General features: G+C 42.3%; 2 protein-coding genes across 2 annotated transcripts in view; one reads left to right on the forward strand and one right to left on the reverse strand.

Moving 5' to 3' along the window:
- The first annotated feature begins 641 nt into the window (after positions 1-641).
- On the forward strand, positions 642-2,585 carry LOC119377787 (acyl-coenzyme A diphosphatase FITM2). Its single transcript, XM_037647101.2, has one exon. It carries the CDS (start codon positions 691-693, stop codon positions 1,663-1,665), a length of 975 nt encoding a protein of 324 aa, XP_037503029.1. The 5' UTR covers positions 642-690; the 3' UTR covers positions 1,666-2,585.
- A 6,731-nt stretch (positions 2,586-9,316) lies between these two features.
- LOC119377801 (uncharacterized) overlaps positions 9,317-15,769 on the reverse strand; it is a 64,606-nt gene continuing 58,153 nt past the window's right edge. Inside the window, exon 9 of the mRNA XM_037647109.1 lies at positions 9,317-15,702. Coding sequence (XP_037503037.1) covers positions 15,131-15,702 — 572 coding nt within the window. The 3' untranslated portion in view covers positions 9,317-15,130. The remainder of the gene's footprint in view (positions 15,703-15,769) is intronic.

Raw genomic sequence — 15,769 nt, forward strand, 5'->3', positions numbered from 1 at the left:
TCATATATTCCTTCTGTCATGAGACAGTAATCAATGCTCGATTGCCTGTTTCTGACTTCCCACGTGATCTGCCCCTCACACTTAGGCCCCACGTTAACTATCTGTGTCTCTAGTCGCAGCAGCCTCTAGTGGCACATAGAGTTAAAATATTAGTGGCAGCCTGATACCGTCGCTAGATGTCGCTAGTAATTGCATCGAAATAGAGTTACTGTATATGCTACCTTTAGGTAGCATATACGCTACCCAAAGGTCGCATATACAGTAACTCTACATCGAAAGTTATTGAAATAATTTTCATATGCTATGCTTTACAACACGAAAATGTCTTCGTTTGAGGAATAATTTATTGATTTTTTTTTTACGGAAACGTTACGTACATCAGTAAAAGAACGCCATTCTAAAACAATAATCTAATAGAGGCCGATATTGAAGGCCAATCTCTTGGCATCATAAACTCATAAACGTCACATTTTTGACAAGAAGTAATAAATTAACGTGCAACCGTCCAACAACGCTGAACATGTAACAAAAACGCTCGAAGTATGAAACTTAATGCTCGAAGGCTATGATTTGCAAGGCCATGTGCAAGGCTAATGCAAGGTTATCATGCCATTTTTATTTTTACGTCATGCATGCGATGCATGGGTATGTTTCATCCAGACCCGGAGCCAATCCAAACCAACGTGCAACATGGCAGGCAATCAAAAGCGGAGCCGAGTATCGGGCGCTATGAAATGGGATGCTGCTGCTGCGAAACAAACAGCAACAGGCCGGAAACCTCTCGGAGAACCCATGTCAGTACCACAGGTTCTTGTAATGGTAGGACTGCACCTGTGTCGTCGTGTGGTGGTGGTTGAACCGCGTGTAAAAGTGCCCCTGTACCTCGGTGTTTTGCTGATCGGCTCCGTGATGTGCGACTTCTTCCCCATTCCGCGTACTTACCTGTCGCGCAAGGACAACGTGTTTAATATCTATTTCGTCAAGGTCGCCTGGGGCTGGACACTCACAACGGTTGGACTCTTTGTAGCCGTCTCGAGTTGGGTGTACTGTTGCGGTGACCGCGCGCTTGTAAAGCGCCATTTGAGTCGCCTTGCCGTCGGCACTGCTGCATGGTTCTTCACGACTTATTTTTTTGTAGCTTTCGAAGCGTACACGAGTCGCTGTGTCGTTGACAAACACGGAACGCGGGAAGCGTGCTTGAGGGCTGGCCAACGTTGGTTTGGGTTTGACATTTCTGGCCACGCGTTCCTGCTCATTTTCTGCAATCTAATGATCGCCGAAGAAGCGCGGTGTTTCTGTGGCTGGGAAAGGATCGGAGACTTGCTTAGAAATGAAAAGTACGATGACGACAGCCCTCTAAAGGAGTTGAGAGCCGAACAGCTGCGCCTGCTGCACGACGCGTACCCACGGCTGACGCCGTTCGTGCGCCTGCTGTTCGTGGCTTTGACCTACCTGTCGCTTCTTTGGGATTTAATGCTCGTCTGTACAGTGCTGTATTTCCACAGCATGGCCCAGAAAATACTCGGTGGCCTGATCGCTATTGTTGAGTGGTTTGTGCTGTATCGCATCTGGTACACAATGACATGGTCTCCTGGCCTTCCCGGACAAGGACTTTTCAAGTATCGTGACGTCCAAAGGAAGAAATCTCAGGGTTCTCGGAACTGAAGAGTTGTGTGTTCAAACGTTGGCTCATTACATCAGATGTTGTGCCTTCATCAGCAAACATCAGTAGACTGTTGCAAGCAAGACGGTGAAGTGTGAAACACATGAAAGCCTAAAATGGCTGTTGGTGTTGCTGTGATAATTGGAAAGATTTTGTATCACTGTGTGAAAGTGATTGTGCTTACATAAATTGCAACACTAGTAAAAAGAAAACAAAAGTTCAGTAACATCTGGCCAACTATCTTAGCCTTATTTGAAAGCATGCAGGTAAAAATTTAATATGTAAACTGTCTTGTAATGTTTCAACTTTTTTTGCATAAATGTGAAAAATGTTGGTGCTTTAACATCCCAAGTTTACATCAAATGTACACGTCAACTGTCTTTTCATTCATTGGTAGGTCCATGGCACTTAAATTCTTTGATACCGGTAAACCTTATAATATGGGATGCCCATTTAGAATGTCGTGGGTGGTTGGGCAGCTGTTGGCAGCTGCATATACGCTACCCAAGCTGTTGGCAGCTGCCCAACCATATTGGTCAGCCGTTGGCTACTGTGATAAATTATGGGCAGAATTGTTCTGGCTGCTATGAGAATAGGAGGATAATATATATTGAACAGTGTATTTCATGTGGAAATGATGGTTCTCTAAACAGAACATAATGCTCAAAGTGCTCTAATGTAGACAACTACATAGTGTTTTGGAGCAGTGTTAATGTTACTAGATTATAATCTAATCCTGTCTTGTCAAACTAGTGCTTTGCATACAAAATGTGCATAGAATTTTTTGTGATGTGTACCATGCATTAGTAATGCAGCATTTGTTTTTATGTAAATTTCATTGCACTAAGAGACATAAAAGTTGTACCTGTAATTTTGGTAAGCTTTTCAAAAAAATCCATTAAAGATAAAGTCTGTGGCAGCATTCAGTGTTATTTTAATTAGTGTTGTGGCTCAGACAGGAGACAGATTGAAAAAAAAAAGAAGCTATGCTTTTACCTAGCATAATGTCATCTTATTGTGAGATGGGTGCAGATATGGTTCCAGATATGATGTACTACAGCTTAATTTAATGTTTAAAGGGGCCCTGAAACTTCTTATCAGCAAAGCTGTTTACGCTAGCCGTGATTTGTGCGGCCTGTCAGAAAACTATCATCATCATGAACGGGGATGTGCCACAGAAATTGGGCAAATCCCACTACTCACCACTGGTTCCACTTAGAGAGAAAGGTATAGAAAGAGAAGCACAGAAAAAGAGAAAAAAAAGAAACATCAAGAGAGATAAAGAAAGGGAAGAAAGAGAAATAAAAAGGCGAGAAAGAAACATACAAAATAGAGATGCAAGAAAAAAAAATAAACAAAGAAGGCCACCCAGCTGCGCTCTTCCTTCAGGCTTGCCATGACTAGTGCGAAGCTGCCATGCTAGGGAAAGGCAATGGCGGCTGCGAGAAGAGCCCGAAGCGATGGAAGCCCTACGCCAACGACTACGTGCCCATAGATCTATGAGAGGTGCGAACGCTCGGTTCTGGAGTTCCGACCTCCGTGTCATGACTAACCTAGCTATAAAGCCTAGCAACAACCTAGAAGCAACCAGATTAGACTTCAGAATTGCCCAGTTTCGCTGTTTCAAGCCTTGCGCGACTTAGTGTAAGCTTTGCCAATTTTTTTTTAACTGCCTTCTGTAGTACTGGAGCGTGTTTAGTACTGAATGCTGAGATGAACACAAAAGGAAGTATAAAAATTGATGCTACTGGTCAAGTTCAAAACCCGAGCAGAAAATGAAGAAAAATGTTCACTTTCACATTTCACTCTGGTAGCGGCATCACTGCCTGCTTCCAATCAACACGCACCTCTTGCAGAGATCTACCGGAAGTCTCTCCTCATGGTGGTCGTTGCACAGCACACCTAGTGTCATCTTGCAATTGTTTATCAAATCCAGTATTTAAAAACGGAAATTTTTTTCAATCTGGTAATGTATAAAGTAATGTATGTTTTTATATTTTTAGCATACAGTACTGTGGCCTAGCTGGAACCACATGACTGTAACATGCGCCTTGGCCCATCAAGTCAGTCAGAACCATTGGTATCACTGGCAAACTCGACCAAGCATCACTTCTGATGCCAATAATTGCCACTGTGTTGTAGTTGGAGCAGAAGGTGGTTGCTCCGTTGAAATAAGATAATAACTACTTTGTTCTTGGCATTCCTACTTGTGGTTCGATACTGCCACATTTCAAAATACCAGAAGTAGGGATGAAAATGACATGCTTAATTTGTACGATAGAAGGGGAATTTTAAAGCTAGGTTTTCTTGTCTGTTCTAATTACTGCTTAATTTGTGTTGCACTAGTGCACTTCTAAACACAAGCTGATAAACTCTATATGTGGTCTGGTTGTAGGTTATCAACCAACACTTTGCAATAGCAGACTTGATGTCTGCAAAAGAGAAAAGATTAAAACAGTGTTCACTCTTGCCTAGTTTGAGAGCTTTGTTTCATATCAAAGCCCACTAGTATCACTGACTTATAAGGCAAATCCATCTTAAAAATGGACTGCACTAGAGTGCTTATTTAGGCCAATTGGTACATGTCCATAGTAAATGAGAAAACGCGAACAGGACAGAGACGGACCAATCGTTGTCTCTGTCCTATTGTTCGCGCCATTTCTCGTTTTCAATCTTGTGTTTTTGGCTGCAACACTGCCTTCCAACTTTTCAAATTATTGGCTTAGCATTATGACTATTACTGCCATCATGACAACACAAAAGAGGAGACCAAACAAGGTGTTTACATTTTTCTAATGACTGACAGAGCAGAGAGTAACTTGTAAGAGTGTGCGAATATTCGAGTTTTGAATTCGAATCGAATAATTCTATTTGACTTTCGAATAGCTAGTATTCGAAGTTTCGAATAATTCGACAGGACGAATATTTAAATGCGACAAAGGTCAATGGTGCAACTTGGTTAGTGTAAGGTGGCTAAAAGTAACACTAACGTCGTTACAGTTGGCCTTTCGTTAAAACTTTGACTGATATCCTGGTTCAAAGGCGAGCACATGTTTATTTTAAAGGAGATAATGTCATTTCAGCACGTAAAAAACACGCACACGAGAAAACTGTAAAGCCCGTTGCAACTTCGCTTCCGAAACGAAAGCACGGACTTTTTGTGTACTTTGGCTGCGTATGCTGCAAACGCCGTAAAACGCCCCGAGTTTGGCCCGCGAAACTTTCGGTGAATGGCTTCACATGTGAAAATTTGTTCACGCTGCGTCGCTGCCGCACAACACAACTCATTCAGAAACTCCCATCGTTCCGGCACGCAGCTAGTTTAAAACATTGCTGTGAATGGGTGCCCGCAAATTTTTTGGCCCAGAGCACTTATGGCGATGTAGCACAACATCATCGTTGTTCTTTCTTTCAATTTTCAATAAAATCTTTCGTATTCGATATTCGATATTTTTGGCCAGTAGGTATTCGGCAATATTTGATTCGAGATGAAATTTCACTATTCGCACACCCCTAGTAACTTGTACGATAAGTCCTAAAAAAACAAAATTCAAAGCAGTAGGTCGCTATAGCAGCTAGGGTTGCCACCTGTGTGATTTTAGACCAGCCCAGCCGGCTTCTTAGATAGTGAGCCGGTTGCTGGTCTGCACCTAAGACCGGCCATTGGCTGATTTTTTTCACATGATATCGCAATTATTTATTTTCTGGGGCATTTTATAAGTGTCAGTTCAACAACTACAACATCAAATATTTATTGCCAATCATCAACTCTTAAGGTATTAGTCAACCCTTCAAGGGTAGTGATCATTGGAATAGAGCATCTTATTGCGTGTCTATGTATATATGAATATCCGATATTTTTGCAGCATATGCACATTTTAACGTTTCTTTGTGTCTACAATGTCACTTGCCTGGAGGATTAAGAAACAAAGAAGAGCTTCTTATGGACGCACGGTTCCTTTTCATTCAGCACATTTAGAGCAATAATCAAAACCTCACTTACCTTCAGTACGGGCATATTTATGCCAGCAATAATACTAGTTGGTTAGCTCAGTGTTGTGTTTTTGTGTATGTGTACATTAAGTTTATTTCGCTCAATGAAAGCAGTGGCACATTAAATGGCATTGGATGCCATAAGCAACATGGCATCTTTCGTTGGACATTAACTTAATCTGTTTTAAAATTTATAAGCAGATCTTCATTTAGCATTATCTGGATACATGCACCAGACAACAGCTTGTCTGCTACTGCGCTTTTGCAACAGACACCTCACATGACTAAGTTTCGGCGCTGCTGTGTCACAAATAACAAGAGCCCTAACTTTTAACACAATTCATTTGCAGTACACACACAGCCACATAATCTCATATACGAACTGCCAGCAGTGCCTTTATGCTAGTGCACTTACTATTTTCCAGTTATGAAAAATGTTTACTCTCACAAATAACTGTAGGTCACTGGAAGGCAACAAGAAGCAGAGAGCAAGCAGCATAGAGCTGCAGAAATGCTGGCGCAATGGAAAGTCAAGTTAGCTCAGGATAGATAGAAAGGTAGCTTCAGGTAGCTCTGTTTCAGCTATAGCCACAATCTAGATCAGTGGATCTCAGCCATGAATGTTTCAGGGATCCCTTGTACACCAGTGGAAGTGATGAGGGATGCCTTGAAGTGAGAGAAAAAAAAAGGGGGGGAGGGGGGTTGAGTCATAAATTAACATAACATGCAGTGTGAATAAGGTGCCTTTTATTTCTCCCAGACAAAGAATGGTCAAACTAAAGTGCCACGCCAATTCGATCTCAACAGCTTGTCAATAAGTTTTGGGGTCTGCAGCCACATTCACGTGTTTCTAGCTACGTTTGCTCTTCAAATATGCAAGCCTAGAAAAAGTAATCTCGCGTGCATATGTCGTAGAAAACTGCAACAAACGCTCTACAGCCATCTCATGGAAAAAGGGAAACATGAGTCAGCTCCGCCGAAATTCACAGGTAAAGGTGTTATGTGGTGAAGCATACCAAAAATCGGAAGGGGCCGCTGTCACAGGACATAGTATGCCTCCAAAAAACGTTTTTTTTTTTCGTGAATGGGTTTAGTGGACCCCCAAAATTGGCTTCGCAGACCCCCATTTGTGAACCACTGATCTAGATGCTTGGCAATTGAATAGATGCCATGTCTAGCCATATTTCTCTGTACCTCTAATTTTGCAGTCAGCAATTTCACATAGACAGAACATGGGTTTTGGAAACTAGAATCCTTTATCTCAAATGAGAACCTTGCACACAATGTCTGTGGCAAAGGTGTCCAACAGTTTTTGCACTGCAGTTACTCCTCTGTTCGTATAAACTAGTTGATAATAGTATAAGTAATAACGTTACCAGTGTCCTTCAATACCATTTCATTTCCATCGCCGAAACTCCTATAATGCACATAGAAGCGTACCAGAGCAGTTTGTTGGATGTATAACGTTAGCACTGTGTGTATATACTGCACAAGAATCAATTACCATTTGCAACGTCGGAAAATTGACAGCACAGAGTGAAACTTTGCACTTCATTTTTTGTACATCTCTGCTCATGTGGCATCAGCAATCCTTCATTAGTAGTGACAATGCCAACATTTGTTGCATGGCTGAATGTCGAGCAGTTCTAGGGCATCACCAAAAAAGCGCCGTTTTGTTTCTTTACCAAGGTGCACCTACAAGGCAAGTGAACGCAAGTCATTCCACAGCAGGATTCTGTAGGCTTTAAATTTGACTTCAAGTCATAATCAAGTGCATGAAAAATAGATTGCCTGAAAAAAAATGTTGCTATTGCAACATTTTTTTGCTCAAAGCAGACACTATCATAAAATATTTTTGAAGGCCTGCCAGGTTACCTAGCAACAAAAGACAGTCCATTAATATGGCGTATCATTGACTTAAGTGCTAGCTATTTGCGGTTACCATCGGGAAAATGTTCTGCCATTTGGGCCAGAGTTCTCTCTCTCTCACATGCCTTGTTCACTGTCCCTTAAACCTTAAAAGTGGAGTAGAAGAGCAAGATTGTGTGCAAAGCTTCCTTGCTCTTCACACAAGCTTGCACTGTACAAAGGGCCCAAGCAGGGTTCATACAGGTTTCAAAGTGGAAAATTCAAGGATATTCAAGGAATATCAAAAGCCTGCCACACATTTTTCAAGGACTAAAAAACTGCCTCCAAATGAGGATTTTTTTAGCATAATGTTTCAAATTCCGACTTAATTTGTCGCACTAATACATATCCAGTTGAAACTCAATTTAACAAAGTCATCACCACGCTCAAATTACTTTGTTAAATTGGTAAGTTTGTAAAATCGAGAAAGGGGTTTTTCAGTGCTTTGAAACCTAAAATTATAACAGACATCCAAAATCTACCATGGCATTGTTTTTGCCACTAAGCCAAGCGTGCTCATGTGAAAAGTCTGTTCAGGTGTGCCCAAACATTGAGCCTCACATGTGTTCCAGGCGATGCAGGCCAAGTAGACAGACACATGAAATACGACAAGCAGCCGAAATGCAAAGACAGGGAGAACGTATGCAGTGATTATGCAAGTGAGAAAGTTATGAGGAGCATAAATCATGAAATAATGAAAGCACACTGCAGTGTTCCTGTGGGAGCATTCACAGGAACAATAAACCACCACCACTGGTAGTGCAATCTGGTACTGTTCACTGCTCAGTCCACTGTTCCGTGTATGTGGGTGGCGTCTAGCCTTGCAAGAAATAAAACCAGGCTCATGACAATGGGTGACATGTTTTAACACAGTAGTGTTAGTGCCTGCGCTTCAAGAAAACGCCATCTGTGTAAAAAAATGGAAGAAAAATTGCACTTCTTTTTGCGAATTTATTTCAGAAAAAACTTCGTTATATCGGTTTTGGTTCCAAGTTAGTTTTGTGAGCTCAGGTTGACAACAACGTTGAACGTTACCGAGTACCTGCTGGGGAATGCAAATTTCTTCCTTAGCATGGGATACGTAAAATTGGTTTTGTTAGATGAGGTAACTGTATTAGTATTATACTGTAGAAAAGTCTAGCCTTGATGCCATCTCAAGTAGTTCCCAACATGCAACAAATGTTCAGGACCGGTGCTGAGACTACTCTAGTATCAGCAAGGCTCGACATCGTTACAGTGTACTAACCACATGCACCACTCGCTTGGAAGGAAAAAAAGCAGCATAAATGCAGGAGACAAGAGTGAAGTCTTAGAAGTAGACAGAGAAAGCGAGACAAGAACTGATGGGCGAGGAGTGAAATGAACGATAGGACAAGGCATGAACAAACAGAATACATGCAAACTAGCATGGTTTATTGTTTCTGAAGTGCAAACTGTGCCACATCGACCCTAATCTACAACAAAAAGCGGGTCGCACTGTGGACTTTAGACTGCACTGGTCCCGAAATTCAAGAATCTTTTCAAGGACAGAATAAAATTCCAGGACTTTCAAGGGCTTTGAAAATGTACTTTTCAAATTCAAGGGTTTTCAAGGTTTTTAAGGACCTGCACAAACACTACCAAGTGGCTTGCATGCATGTCTGTACTGATCCTAGTGTTTATTCATGCAATGTCTGATGTAATAAGATTGCACTGTTATAAGTTATACAAGGAAACTTGTATAACAGCCAGTGAAAAAAAAAGGAATGAGGAAGTCTTTTTTAAATGCAAGATTTATTAATAAACAAGATGCACCTTGTACAGCTTATAATTGAGCACAATATTAATAACAGAAAAAGAAAAAAGAAACATGCCCCCAAATATCTTGGCTAACAAATATACAAGGCCAAGAAGGTCACAGCCAAAACATAGGTAACTAATGAGTCCTATTTGAACTTCCAAAAAGTACTTGAAATTTACAAAAAAAAAAGGGAGGGGGGGCTTTATTGCTTTGCATCCTGTTTATGAAAAAAAAAAAAGCATTACCACTACACAGACCTAGTACTAGTGAACAGCAGCACAATACACTATCCTACAATAAAGGACAGTGAGAAAGCCATCAATGCAAAGCTCACAATTACAAAGTACTAGCTAAGCACAATACCAGTCACAAAATAATGATCAGTGTATGTATTTACATCATGTAATTACACAACTACATTACTTAATTAACTAAAAGGCAACAACAGATACACTTAAAATGAGACAAATGAAAGGTATGAACAGCAAACTTTCATACGTTATGCAATAAACACATTTTCGTTTCATTCCTGACAACAGACAGAAGGGAGGGAGTGTGCAATGTGGAAAGGATACTCTCAAAGCATTTTGCAAATCAACCTAAATGAGGTTTGTTTGCACTTCACTTTAACCACACGTGCGAGCACAATCTAGTGTTAGGTTTTAAGTAAGAACTCCCTGACACAGTATAACCCCAAAAAAGACGTAGGTGTCTTTGCCTAAAATATGCAAACAATGAGAACATCCATGTGAGCAAAGGACAGCTACTTTGAACAGCTGATACGGCTAAAATCTACATATGGCATTTTTTTTTTCTTTCCCACCACAACCCCGAGAGAGCAGATGCTAGTCTGAATATTCGCTGCGAGATCACTAGTGGTGGCTGTGTGAATTAAGCTTAGCGTGGATGCCTCTTTGTACCATCAGCTAGTGCCTCAATGGGTCATGGTGTGCATTTCCTCGAAATACTTTATCTTACGATTGTTGCACAGCTGTGAAGACATTATGCCCCTTTTTTTTTTTCAGTGTATAGAGGCATTGGGCCTGGCGTTATAACATTAAGTGACTGCTAGTGTTGAGTGTGCACTCTCCATTGGCTACTAGTTCCAATTCCATTGCTGTTTTGTGCTTCAAGCATACCATGGAAAGATTGCTGCAGGACAATAGTAGTGTTTCTTCTACTCAAGTTACGAGACTCCTTGTTGCTACATGTTCAATACTTTGCAACCTTTGTGATTTCGCAAAGGCCCCATTAAGTGGTGTAAAGAACACTTGTGAGCAATTAAAAAAAACGAACACCCGTACCATACAGTCACATATGCACATAATTATTACAATGCAGCCATAGAATTATTACTATGCAGCCATTACAGAAAGTCTAGTGTTGAAAATAGGTGCTCACAGCTAGAAGAAAGCATTATAAAATACTGCATGAACAACACGTCACACGAAAGTTTAAGCAGCATGTCAAAACATTGAAGTGCCTCTAGCCATGTTTGGAAATTACAAACGTGGCATGATGACCACGCGATGCAAGTTGTGTTTGCTAAGTATGAAAGAAGCATGGTGTTAAAACAGTTTGCATTCCAAAAAGATTGCCTAGCACCCTGCCCTTTCTCTCATGGGAGCTACTAGTCAAGAGACACACAAAACCTCACACAATACGCATTGCTGCCGATGATGGCCCTCAAAATTACTTTTGTTTCAATATTACCATGCACACAAGCACTCAAGGCTAGCTTTAGTTTCTCAAGTGCTTAAAAAAAAATACAGCTGAAGCAACCTAGCAATCTGTTAGTACATTTAAAATAGGGCTCAAACTTTGCAGAAAAAAATTTTAACATGCGTAACTGTTACACGCGACCAAACCAATCATGGCGCTAAAGCTGCGGGTTCTGTCCCCACCAGCAGCAACTTGTTTTTTCCACCCTCTTCCATTTTTCCTTTAGGTCATATACACTTCAATTAAGAGCTACAAATGCCCCACATTCTCTTTTTGGCTTGATATGACTGACTAAAAAAAAGACTGTTACAATACTCTTTAATGCAAAATGTGAGCGCAGCTCTACCCATGTACCTCAGCAGTGCAAAAGATAGGGGCCTTCTCAGGGATGGCACATAGCTTCTGCTTTGGATGCATGCACTCCTGGGTCCTCACAGTAGTGGCAGCGATGAGCTTACGCTTCCGTGGCATGAACTGCAAGGTCCTCCTGGTGGCGGTTATAAGCTTGTGCTCTGGTGGCATACACTCAGGTCTTCTCAGCAACAGCACCTAGCTGGTGCTTTGGCGGCGTGCACCTCTGGATTCCAATGTCAGCGCCGCTGAGCCTCTGCTTGGGCAGCTCGTTTATCAGCTGTGGCAGATGAAGTACTTCCACCAGTTGTGTTGCTCACTGTTTAGAAAGAACTGGAAATATCCGACCTGAGGGTCAAGTGCATCGGCTAATACATGACTTGTCGAATGTTCCAGAGTAATTGTCTTGTTTCTTATGTTCGTCTTCGTTCTTTCGCGCGGTTTATTCGTTCAAGATGGAATCGCACCAACTTGCCCGGTTAAACATTTTAATGTAATTCCATGGCTTCCAGAAAGTACTATGGCGCCATCTTTTAGTCTCGAGCGGCACTGATTTCCTCACCCTTTCACCATACCCTCAGTGCTTTGCGTTCTCTGAATCTGTTAATGCGAGGGACGAGAGACGAGACACCAATGCTCAATGCAGGAACAAACGCCTCGGAGCTGCACTGTAAAACGGGATACATACCCCTTCCTTCGTCCATTTCAATGGCAATATAATGAAAGGAACAATATATTCAGTCAAGACGATGCACCGTTTACATAGTTGCAAGAAAGAACAATTTAACTACACTGATCCAAAGCATACTGCCAAACCTAGTAAAATGTGGTAGTGCACTACTTCTGCCTTTGTTTTGCACTGCTCTTTCTGCTGAAGTGGCTTCTATGACTGTTTTACAGCGGAGCTGTTAAAGCCAAGCTCAAATGGGTCTGATGATGCTCACAACATAGCGAAGGAGGGTGAGAAGGGTAGAGTAAAGCATAGCATAGCCATGTATAGGTTAGTATACCTAGAATGTGGGAAAGGGAATTGAGGGATGCAAGGGAGAGGAAGGTGAAAGGGTGTAGCGAAATAGTGTAGTGGAGGCAAGTGGAGAAGGGAGCCGAGATGAAGAAGTGCAGGTGGTCAAGCGGAGAGAAGGAGGGGTGAGCGGAGGGAAGGAGCAGTGACGCAGGTTGTAGGGCAGCATCAGCTGGGGGAGAAGCCAATGCACAGCCACGCCGAACGCAGGCGGTGCGACATTAGTGAAGACGTCAGCGCTCCTTGGTAAAAGGCGCGAGCTCGCGTCGATGAGCCCCTTTGTTGCGCTGGACGTTTCAAATGTAGTGCGATGGCAAAGAGAGTAGCAAAACGTTGTAGCGAGGGTTGAGATGATGGTTGACAATGCTGAACTTCTCTAAACCATGCCATCCTTCAGTGCTAAACCATGTCCATCTTCGCCTAGCTTTGCATCACCTTGCATTTTATCACTGAGGCTTCCCCTCAGCTCTACTGTACATTGGCCTTTACAACGTCAAGTCAATTAAAGACCCACAATTTTTTTGGTTAGCACTGAGTTACTTTCATACTCAGCACTATGTAGAGAATTTTTTTCATTTTCATACTCCGCACTATGCAGAGAATTTTTTCATTGCCATCAATAATTGGAACAATGAAAGATATGTTTCATCTTCATGTGCAGACACTAACTGAAAGGGGTATTTGACCTTGTTCAGACACAAGAGGCATTTTTATTCTGAAGCCTATAATTTTTAACACCGCTATAAGAATAGAAGCATTGAGTTATGTCTCACATTGCATTTACATTTACCCTGGTGTACCTCTTCATTCATAATTTCTTGTACTTAATTGCATGTAACAGAAGTCCAGTTACAATCTACAACCTTGGGATCTCCTCCTGTGTACCAGTGTGTTGTACTATACTTTTTGTCATATTAAACCATATACACCCATTCATATATTCAATTGCACACCAAGATAACATAGGGTTAGGCTACCATTTTGTAGCGATGAGTTCTGCTTGATTATATGCTAATGTTGTGCACTACTCACGGCCATCTAATGTCATTGAAAACTTGGGCAGACCGTCTCTCTCACTTCTAACAAAGTGTGAAAGGGCATTAGCATTGGAAACGGCATCGCTGCATAATAGCGGCTTACAATGCCATCCAAGTTGCGATGATCAACAAAGACAGCACGTTAACACTTTGTGGTAGTCAGCACATTTGAACAGCAGCAATCAGCAGTTAATTACAACAAATTTTCACTGCCTGTCTAGCCGCACTAGTGGGTAACGACACCTGTAGGCAGATCTCGCAACGAACATTGTCTAGCATGAAAGGAACTGAACAGCACAAAGGAAAGGATGTAAGGCGAGACTACAGACTGTTGTGTCTGATCTCACCATACGTTTTGTTCTTTGTACTGTGCAAGTCCCTTTGACATGTACCAACAAGGGCCCCGTGCAGCACATTCCTGTGTCCAGTATAAAAATGCAGAAAAAGGAAGTTTCTACATGTTCTCGTTTCCCCAAGTTAGGGTCACTGAAACATGCAGGCCGTCCGAATATGACAGGAGTCCGAACATGCTACCTAACTGCAGCAACAAAGTTAAATAAATCCTTTTGGGAATTAAAGCTCAATGAAAAATGAATAATCACATTTAGGAACAGCATCAATATGAACGTCACAAAAGCACTATGGCCCATAATTCGAAGAGTATTGTATCATACTAACAAATGTAGTACCATAGCAGATATTTGACAAGCACCACCATATCATAACATCCAGAAAAAGATGGAAAAGAAAAAGCAAAGTGAAAAGCTAAGCTAAAGACCTTGTGTCTAAAAAGCTTAACAGCATGACACAGGTGGTTCTAAACATGCCTACTACTACTACACAACGCAATATGGTACAAGCAATGCTAAGCTCAGCACTGTTTCAATATTCCAAGGTAAAAGCAATAAAAACCTTCCTAACGTGCACCCATATGCAAGAATATTACATTTACAAGTGTAAACAATGTAGCCAAGAAACAACAAAAAGCGACAATGTGCTTCAGACCACAATAATGCAGCAATAGTGTCAAAATGTCCACTTTACAGAATTGTAAACACGGCAGGAGTCTTAATAAAATGTCCACTTTTCAGAACTGCGAATAAATACAGTCCTTGTGTAAAAAATTATAAAAATTAAAGTCCACTTACGTTCGAGCATTAAGCTCAAAAGCATGCCTGTCAATATACGTAATAAGTGATGTGTGACTTTGTTGTGTAGAGCTACAACAGTCATACATGCACCATCATTTTGCACAAATAATCCTCTTTACAAACGACACCTAAGCTGCCATCTTCACACACTGAAGAACAAACACATTAGTTGAGTTCTAGCCCTGTGTGCGTCTTTTATATGCGTAACACACTCAGTCAGGACGTGCGCATGGACGGCCACAATGTGACAGCCAGGTGAAACAGAAAATACTACTATACACAGTGAACTAAAATGAGCTATGTAAAGAAACCTGACGCTCAATGGGAGTTAGACGTAAAGAAACTAGACATTTGCTGGGAGTTACGTGCACAGACAATAATGTCTGTAGCAGACCAATTTCATGGAAACACTCAGAAAGAGCACTAGAGTTCTTCCACTGCTCAACAACAGCCACGGGAGGGAGGCTATCATCCATTTTGAAAATGCTGGCTCTCTTTGTAAGCTCACTGAGCCTGGGAATAGGCACCAGGAGGATAACCTTGCTGCTCATAGGCACCATAAGCAGCAGCCTGCTGACCAGCTGGCTGAGGAGCACGGTAGTGACCATAGCCAGGGTATCCTGCAGGGTAACGAAGTGGTGCTGCGGTGCCCCCTTGAGGGTAGGCACCGAGATAAGCCCCTCCTTGTGGGTAGCCTCCACTTGGCCCATAGCCATAAGCCACGCCATAGCCCTGTGGGTAGCCTTGGCTGTATTGTGCATAGCCAGCAGAAGCAGACGTTGTAGCAGGGTAGGCAGCTGCAGGAGGAGCAGCACCTGCTGCTCCTGCAGGTGGGGCCCCTGGAAAGCCAGGGGACCCAGCTGCTTGGTAGGGAGTTGCAGGATAACTACTCTGGGCAGCCATCTTGTGGCCTGGATACGGGCTGCTCGGGTGTGGGGTGCTGGCAGGGGACGGCTGAGAAGGTGGCCGTTGCTGCGGTGGGGTCTGGGATGGGCCTACCTGTGGCGAATAGCCTCCATACGGGCTACCGGCAGGCCCTCCACTAGGCTGATGCTGCTGTGATCCCATGGCGGCACCTAAAACAGTGTGAGCCTCACTTGAAGTTTCGATTTTAGGGCAACAGACATAATGTCTGGAACGAAA

The sequence above is a fragment of the Rhipicephalus sanguineus genome, chromosome 1 (assembly GCF_013339695.2).
Source record: "Rhipicephalus sanguineus isolate Rsan-2018 chromosome 1, BIME_Rsan_1.4, whole genome shotgun sequence".
Taxonomy (NCBI): domain Eukaryota; kingdom Metazoa; phylum Arthropoda; class Arachnida; order Ixodida; family Ixodidae; genus Rhipicephalus; species Rhipicephalus sanguineus.